At 37.5% G+C, this 8,695-nt stretch overlaps 1 protein-coding gene and 1 long non-coding RNA gene across 2 annotated transcripts in view; one reads left to right on the top strand and one right to left on the bottom strand.

The window, feature by feature from the left end:
• Nucleotides 1-8,695, bottom strand: part of LOC103130209 (ciliary neurotrophic factor receptor subunit alpha-like) — a 41,583-nt gene that overhangs the window by 5,298 nt on the left and 27,590 nt on the right. Inside the window, exons 5-6 of the mRNA XM_007541537.2 lie at nucleotides 8,160-8,228; nucleotides 7,896-8,016 (exon numbers count right to left, since the gene is read on the bottom strand). Coding sequence (XP_007541599.1) covers nucleotides 7,896-8,016; nucleotides 8,160-8,228 — 190 coding nt within the window. The remainder of the gene's footprint in view (nucleotides 1-7,895; nucleotides 8,017-8,159; nucleotides 8,229-8,695) is intronic.
• LOC107834414 (uncharacterized) lies at nucleotides 49-4,355 on the top strand. Its single transcript, XR_001660206.1, has 2 exons — nucleotides 49-1,933; nucleotides 3,504-4,355. It is a non-coding gene; the product is annotated as an uncharacterized LOC107834414 (long non-coding RNA).

The following is an 8,695-nucleotide window of genomic DNA, read 5'->3' as shown; positions in this document are numbered from 1 at the left end:
TATGATTTATGACATGGAAGATTTATTCATTCATATTCAGACACATATTGAGACTCTGCTCTTTGCCAAAACACATTCAAGTTATAAAAGCAAAGTGGTGAGGGTGATTGTTTTCACGCAACAATATTCAAATCTAAACCAAGTTTTATGAATCACAACAGTATTGTTATTACAACAACAAACCACTATTGTGGGTTTCAACCACATTCTAAAATACGTAAAAAACTCAGCATCGCTCTTTTAGGGATCTGATACCATAGTATATATAAATACCAGCAAAGCAAGGTAAATAAAGAATAGATAGCCCGACAGCAAAATAATAATAATAATAATAATAATAATAATAATAATAATAAAAACCTATTACAGGATATAAACTAAAAATGCTCCTTCTGTTAGACAGGTGACCGGAATCGGACGATTTTCAGCTTGACCTGCCTGGCTGGTGACCGGCAAACGAGACACCGAAAAATCAGATTTTCTTTTTCTTCGGTCAGTAAACACACCTTAAAACAGGAAAGCAGCATGCTGGCTCATCATGCGGGATGTGTGGTGTTTTCTTTTTCTTCTTCTTTTTTTTCAAACAGGTAAAAAACAGAAAAAAATTACAGCTGGGATGAAAATCATGTGGGAGTGGGAGTCCTTGGGGAAAAAGTTTGTATTGTGGCATTTGTGTTTTTTTTAAAATTATTATTATTTGGGAAATTTGGTACCTCAAAACCTCTTGAAACATAAATAGAGCTGATTCATATTTTTTTTAGCTATATTTTTCACTAATCAAAGTATCTGGAAACGAGTACATTCAATAATTCAGAGGTGTGTCGAGCTCCATAAATCGGTAATGCAGATCTGAGGAGAACCATATTTGTTGTAAAAGCTAAATGTAAAAAAAAGCTGAAAATGTGTCGCACCAGGTTGGATAAAACGTTTATTTCGACTGCCCATGCAGTGAAAAATGTGCTAACAAAGTTAAAAATATATCCAGCTGTTGCCATGGGAAACCAATGGTAAAGTGTGGTATGTTTGGGTCATCAGATATCCACAACAATTTTTATTCACTATCAACCTAACAACTGGCTTTTCAGGAGCCATCCCATAAAAATAAACAAACAACAGAAAAAAACAATTTTGTGTGCGCAGTACTACTGAGACTACAACTCAGATTTTATATAACAGAGGATATTCATCAAGCATACTGTTGGGCACAGTGGAGGATCTGTGATGCTGTGGATCTGTTTCTCTTCCAAAGCACTCGGCTCCTTCACATAGAAACCCTGAGAGTCACATAATCTATGTAAAGGTTAAGAAAATTTCATTTAGAATAAACTCAAGTTAAATTCTGGATTATTCTAATGTTTTCAGAACATGAACTCCTGCGCTGTAGTTTACCACAGCAAAGAAGTCCTTCACTGTACCTTTCTACAGCAAAGGATGACTTTATTTTCCTCTGTCGTTTGTTTTTTTTCCTTCTTCTTTCACCTTTAATTTTACAGCTCAGTATATTCTAACACATCTCAGTGTTTTCATAGCGGTGAGAGATTCAAAGGTGCAACCGTGTCTGTCACCTTTATGGTTGACTTTGGGGAAATGCGAATTTCACTCCAGTACATGTTGATTTGCTGATGTGTGTCGTCTAGTTTTACTGAATCTCTTCTCTTCCAGAGAACGTAATGGAAGAAAGGACCTTAAGTCACCTCAAGACCAACCTCAGTGCTGCAGGTCTAATGCTTGCCATGAAACGCAAACTAATCATGTATAAATAACATCAGACATGAAATATATTAGCAATATGTAATGTCACCTGGCCTGCTTGGTGCTACACAGTGTACAGTTTCTGTCTGAGGGAGTGAGACAGGCAGAGATTTACATCGAAGAAGGTTACGACACAGAAGCTCCGCTGTGGATCTTCTTTTCACATCCTGGAATGTGGCGGGTAAGCACCAATATCTGAGGATGGGATTTCGAAATGCCGTGTCTGTCACCATGCTATTCCTTCCACCAGAAGTCCGTTGATGCCAAGAAACACAGCCAGCCACTACTCTCTGTGCAGTTTGAAACTCGGAGACACGCACACAGAAATAGACCGCCACAGAGCGGCGATAGAGACGGGAAGGAGAAAGGGAGGAGATCGAGAATACTTAAACATTTGCTTAGACTCACCAGCACAATCAATAAGTCAAAGGAAGTGTTTTCAATTACTGTTTGGATGAGCAGCCAGGAAATATCGGTCATGGTGGAGATGGTAATAAACTGAGAGGAAGTGAGGCCTGGCAGAACTTTTGTTTATTGGCCTTATTATGGACTGGAAATAAGACAGTTTCCTTTCTCCATACTAATGTGATTCTCCTTGAAGTGCAAGAGTAAACTAGAGAATTAGAGGATACAAAGTTAGTAAAATTCTGTGCAAATCTCAAATAACTGTAAAATGAATGGCTTTACTGCTACATGTTGTTTTGATGTCTCAAGAGATTTTCCTGTTTAAATCAAGGATTATAATGTTTTTATGTAAGGAAAACACATTCTGACTGCATTAAAAAATAACCAACCCACCAATGATGATCATAAATAAAGTTTCTAGAGTGTTTTTTAAGAAAAACAAATCCTTAGGCAATTATTCACGACAATTTTGTTACATTAAATCACAAGCATTTCTAAGGTCTTCTTGTAGTAAACTAACGCAAAGTAGTGTTGAAGAATATTTTTCAAGTAATAAAAACTATATATGAAAGTTTTGTCATGTGCTTAAAACTAGGCATTTCTTAATGTGATGCCCCTAAATAAAGTTGATTTCAAATTACTGCCTTCTGAAGTCACATAGTTCATCTCACAAGGCTCAGCTGGGAGAATCTATTAACAGGAAAACTTCAACCAGTCTTCAATAAGAAAACCACTGCTAAAAGAGAGTCATAAGAATTTCCATTCACAGTTCGCCACAAGCCACATAGAGCTGACAAAAAAATAGAATGAAATATGTGGAAAAACGTGCTCAAGTAAGGCCAAGAGCCAAAACTTTATGTGGGAGAAAACTAGCACAACATCACACCAAACACCTCATCCCCATGATGAAGCATGGAGGAGGCAGCATTGGACTGTGGGCATGTTGTTCATCTGATGAGAGCATCTGTTGAATGGGTGACTGTCATTCAATGACATGTTGATTTGCTGCTACCTGTCTGTCCACAAATCTGATATTTATGCAACAGCAGCGATAAAAAGCAATAGGAAATGTTTTTAGCTGTGGATAACGGCAGAACAAATATTTGGCATATATACATACATATCACTCCATTGTGAAAAATAATAGCGATAGCATACTTCTGTGCTTCTTCTCTGCTTGTGTTTGGCGTAGAATCAGTCAGATCATTGAACTCCATGCCACACTTTTTAGTTCACAATCATGCTGTGTTTTGGTTGCATCGTATAGGGAGTCATAAATCCCTATAATCTCCTATTTAGTTTGCGTTTCTAAAATAATTTAACACCTTCTTAACTCCCCTCTGCAGGACAGACTCATCCAGTTCAACAACAGGCAAACATGAAGTCATTTTATGGATATCAGCGGAGCAACTGCAGCTGCCACACACAGTCCTCTGCACAGCTGGAATCAGTCACCCACCAAGTGACATCTTTAGAGAAGGGAGGAAAGAGAAAAGAGAGATTTGTTCCAAGTGTGGGGTGGCAAGAGGTAGGAGTGAGAGGAGTGACTGATCAATAGAAAGAAGTTAGAGAGAAACAGAGACCTAAAGGCAAAAAAAAAAAGAAAAAAGAGAGAAACAGAGGGGAGAAGAGACAACAGGACGACGAGAGCAGAAAGGGAAGCAGCGAGGCGGCAGCTGGAACGGGCAGATGCATGAGGAGAATCCCAATAACCTGCTGTTCTTTCCTTGAGAGCGAGGATAATGCACTGTGTGACGAGTGTTCAAGTGAGAGCGGACAAAGCGAGCCGTATTTGATTGGAGGGCCGTGTTTGTGTGTGGCTTTCTGACTGCGTGATTGTTTCCAGCAAATGTGTCAGAAGATGGCACATATGTGGAGGGTTGTTTTCCAGCCAGTGTTTGTCCCTCTGCAGGCATGCATGTGCTCATTAGGTGAGGACTGTGTGACAGTATACGTGTGCAGTGCTGCACTTCACCAAAAGAAGTCAGCCTTGTGCTGTAAAACTATCGCCACGTGTTATTGGACAGCCAGGCAGAGATGGACAACGACACAGCAAACAGGCTGACCGTTTGGATTTCATGGTGTAGATTCAACTCTAACGTCTAAGTGAAATTGCTCAATTTATCTTCTCGGTTTTCAGTTAATTAAGACAGATTATTAGCATCTGAACATGGATGTGTTTAGGTATAATACGTAATTTAAAAAAACAAGCAAACAAAAAAAAAAACAATTGTAATTGGACAAGAAAATAACTCTAGTTTAGTTTAAGTGTGAGGTGTAGTCATAATTAGATCGCTGCCTTATCTCAGGCTGAGCATGACCCATGAAATTCTGAATCCTCTATCAAAAAAAAACAACCTTAGTTGCTGGATCAGAATTTGCAACGGGTTTGGACTTGTAAAATAGTGCCTGACCACTTTATTAGGTACACATGATTAACTCCTTTGTAACGCAAATGACGAATCAGCCACTGGCAGCAACTCGGTGCGGTTAGGCATCTAGATGTGGTGAAGTAGTTTTGCTGAAGTTCAATAAAAAGCATGCCAAAGAGGAAGGAAGGGTGTTGAAGTGGCTGTAACCACAGCATTGTTTTTGCCAAACAGGGTGCCTTGACTCGTTTCCAAAACTGCTGATCTACTGAGAATCTTTAATGCACAACAAACTCCTGAGCTCAGAGAGCGATCTGAAAATGAGAAAATATCCAGAGAGCGGCAGCTGTGTGGACAAAATATACCTTAAAAATGGTATTTCCCGGTACTTTTTATTAATATTAAAAGTAAGTATGTCGCAATAAGCAAAAAATGTAACTGATACATTACAATGAATTTGATGATTTCCATTCTGATCAGTAATATTTTCTGAAGGAAACTCCATAATCAATTTCTTTCATGGTTTCGGTTATGTGTGATTTGTATTTCCAATTTATTTATCATTCTTGGTCATTTAAAAAAAAATTTAAAAAAAATTCTTTTGGATTTATAAAATATCTTCCAGTTCCAGGAATGAAAGCGTACTGATCTCTGAGAGGGAGAAATTATATTATTACGTTATTGTTAAATTACTTGACAGTGATCTCAAAACAACAGTATTATAATTTATCACAATAATTTCTGGGACAATTTATTGTCCAGCAAAATTTGTTATTGTTAAAGGCCTAGTTAAAAGTGGATTTTTAAAAAATAATTTACTCCAGAAATCCCTCACAGTACAAATTAACACACAGTGAAATTACATCTTAATCTAATGCTGTGAAAAGGTGCTCGTCCCTTAAACATATCTTCTGCTCGAGCTTTTTTGTCACATTTTAATGTTGTAGTTTATCAAACAAACTTAAATATCAAAGATAAGTCAAGGATAAAGTCAGCTAAAACAATAATGATCTCATTTATTTAGGGAAGAGATTCATCAAAATCAAACTGGTCTTACTGTTTATGAAAATCTCACGGCCTCTGTTCATGAAATTACGAATTAACTGATATCAACCACAAAATATGAGTTCAGTTTTAAAAGTCACACCTGCAGAATCAAGAAATCACTTGAAATGAACCTTTCTGACAACAATGAGCTTGTTAAAATATCACAAAAGTCAATGCATCCTGATCTAAAGAAGTTAAAGAAAAATTCAAGAAGACGAGAAACTAAGAATTTTCATCTGCCAGTCTGGAAAGGTTTAGGAAACCTTTCCCAAGGCTTTGGAGCTGCGCTGAACCACAGAGAGAGCTGTTATCCAGACACATGGTGTCGAACTTTTCCAGGAGCAGAGAGCCGGCTAAAATTACCCCGACTCTTCAGAGGTCACAGAAGAACCTGGAACAACTTGTGCTCTGCAGACTTCACTTCCCTTTGCCAGCATCATTGTTTCATGATTCCACCAAACAACAGGAAATAGGTAAAAATGTCATCCAAGTGAGAGTTCCAACACCAAAACTTCACTAAAAAGAATACAAAGTCCTGTCTCACATTTGCTGAAAATTATCTTGATGATCTTAGGGTGTCAACCTCTCTCAGGAAGCCAATATTGGCCTAATAGTGTTCAACAACATCATAAAATTCCTTCTCTTGTGTTTGTTTTGCACAAGACAACAACAGGTTTCTCTTCAATCATACGCCTCAGCAGCCCCAAAAGCATTTGTGATAGCCAGTTGCATGCATTGTTCATCGTACGGTAATCTACTGATTTGATTACGGGACAAGGACAATCCTGGGCTACCCTGAATCAAATTCAACAGAGGGATCTGCACACAGCTAAATAACTTAATCATACAGAGTTATGCTTCTTCTTAACTACTGTGTGCCAGTAAGGAACACCATCTTCTCTGGCACTCATGCCTACACAGTGCAGTCTTTGTTAGGACTGCTTTTTATATGGAGATAATGTCAAAGCACAACGTCTTGCTCAACGGCGAACTCTCACAACCTCTCCTCACATTGCTAAATTCAGACACAGCTCCTTTTAATTTAGATTTCTAGAGTAAATCTAAAGTATACCATTGGTGAATTCTCCACATATATATTATATGTAACAATTAAAAACCAAAAATAAAGAGTTTTACAATTTTTTCCCCCTCTACTTCATAACAGACATATATTCACCCAGTTACTATCCGAGGTTGTGATTGCAGTAAACATGGCTGTTGTCACTCAGTTATTTATTTTTTACATACAAATCAATAGAGTTTTGTTATTGCAGTATTTCTAAAGTATGTTCAACAGAGTGTTCATCCCTGAAATACACTTCTTGGTGTTCAGGTGCTCCCAGTGTGCTACCGGAGTTTCACGTCTGACACACGTCGATGTCTATTTACCAACCTGTCTGCGGGTTTGGCAATACTCATCTAGGGGTGTAAAATGAAGAAAAAATTACATAAAAATAAACCGCAACAAAACACATTTGGAAAAATTCTTGTTATACTGCAAAGTACGCTGTAGTATTAGAGGCAGGCTGGAGTTGGATGAAATACGTGAGTGCTCTTTTAAAAGGTAGCACTGTTTTCCCCCTGAGGCAGTTTTCAGCAGCTCGGGTTGATACGTGACAGTTTGACTTGAGGCTGCTAGATTTTTATTTATTTTTTTACCTTGAACTGTAATAGAAGAAGCTAAAGCCTTACTTGTAATGCTTAATGTGTACAAAGTGTTATCTAAATAAAACTGTTATGCAAAGTATAATTTCATGGCAAGGTAATTATGAAGGCAATATTATTTAAAAGCTGAAGGCAGAAGGTGAATTATGAAAAGCTTCAGTGGATAAATGTCAAAAAACTTTATAGAAATGGCTACAAAAAATAAAGCAATTTGTAAAAAATAATGGTGAGTTGTATTTGTGCCTAGTAAAAAAATATATATATATATTGTCTTAGTTTCCAGTGAAACACTGGAATTGATGAAGTCAAAATATGAATCTAAAAAAAAAAAAAATGCATTTTTTTTTTAGAATTAAGATTTTCTTGTTTGGTATCACTCTTTAAAATCACATAATGCTGTACAAGTACAATTTGTGAAAATATTTTCCTAGGTTTTTAACTAATTAACAAGTGAAAACTTTACTCGTTTTCTCCTGTGTCAACAGGATGCAAGTAGTCAGATATGTTGTGGAACTCCATCATGCAGATAATGGCGCCTTGAGGAACCTCACAGAGGATGTTTGTTCATTCAAATGTGGATCTTAACTGCAGCAATGCACTACAGTGTTCCTGTGCTCGTTCCTCAAAAGAGGAGACTTGATTTAGGCTTCAACCTACCATTAGGAAAGTCCACTTCGGTTGTGGTAGTGATTGGCAGAGGATCCTCAATCCAGGGTGTGGCATGTACAGCAACGCTCCAGTCACTCCATGTCCCAATCTCTGTGTCCTTAGCAGCTATCTGTTAATGCAAGGATAGCAGGAACAAAGATGTTTCTGACAATCGGTGTTATTAAGCGTCAATTAAGTATTGGTTTAACACCTTTTTTTTTGAGTGTTTTTTTTTTTTTAAATGAAAGAAATAGGTAAAAAAAAATTGGTTACCTGTATGATATATTCCTTCCCAGCATAGGCATCGGTAATGGTATGCGAAGTGCTGTCAAGCAGCTCCACCTAAACAAAAAGCAACATAATTCCCCCAATTTAGAGCAAGAAACAGAATGGGAGTGAAATTGTATCATAAACTGGAATTAAAATCAACTAGTACGAGTTCTGCTCTTGCATATATGCATTTTTTTTTTTCCTCAGACGTCAGCACTGTGAATAAGATTAATGCATTCTTGAAAGAACTCATACTTTTAAGCAGGCTGTGTGACCCTGGGGACACAAAGTGGTCTGAATTGTGAAAACTTCGAGCTTAAAAGGGCAACTATGAGGTCTTGAGTCAACATTTGATCCGGATGTCTAACCCTTCCATTGCCGTGTCCATAAATTATGATCTCAGTATAGAAATACTAGCTTGAGCTTTTAGCTTTTCGATGATTTATGGCGGGAAGACCTATTCACTATTCTGTGAATAGGTCAAGTGTGTGGCTTTAACCTTCAGGTGTTTTACACTCTGTTGATGAATTGACTGTAAC

Source organism: Poecilia formosa, unplaced genomic scaffold (assembly GCF_000485575.1).
Source record: "Poecilia formosa unplaced genomic scaffold, Poecilia_formosa-5.1.2 Scaffold615, whole genome shotgun sequence".
Classification (NCBI taxonomy): Eukaryota; Metazoa; Chordata; class Actinopteri; order Cyprinodontiformes; family Poeciliidae; genus Poecilia; species Poecilia formosa.
Note: the sequence above shows the minus strand (reverse complement) of the source record. Positions and strands in the feature narration are given on the sequence as shown.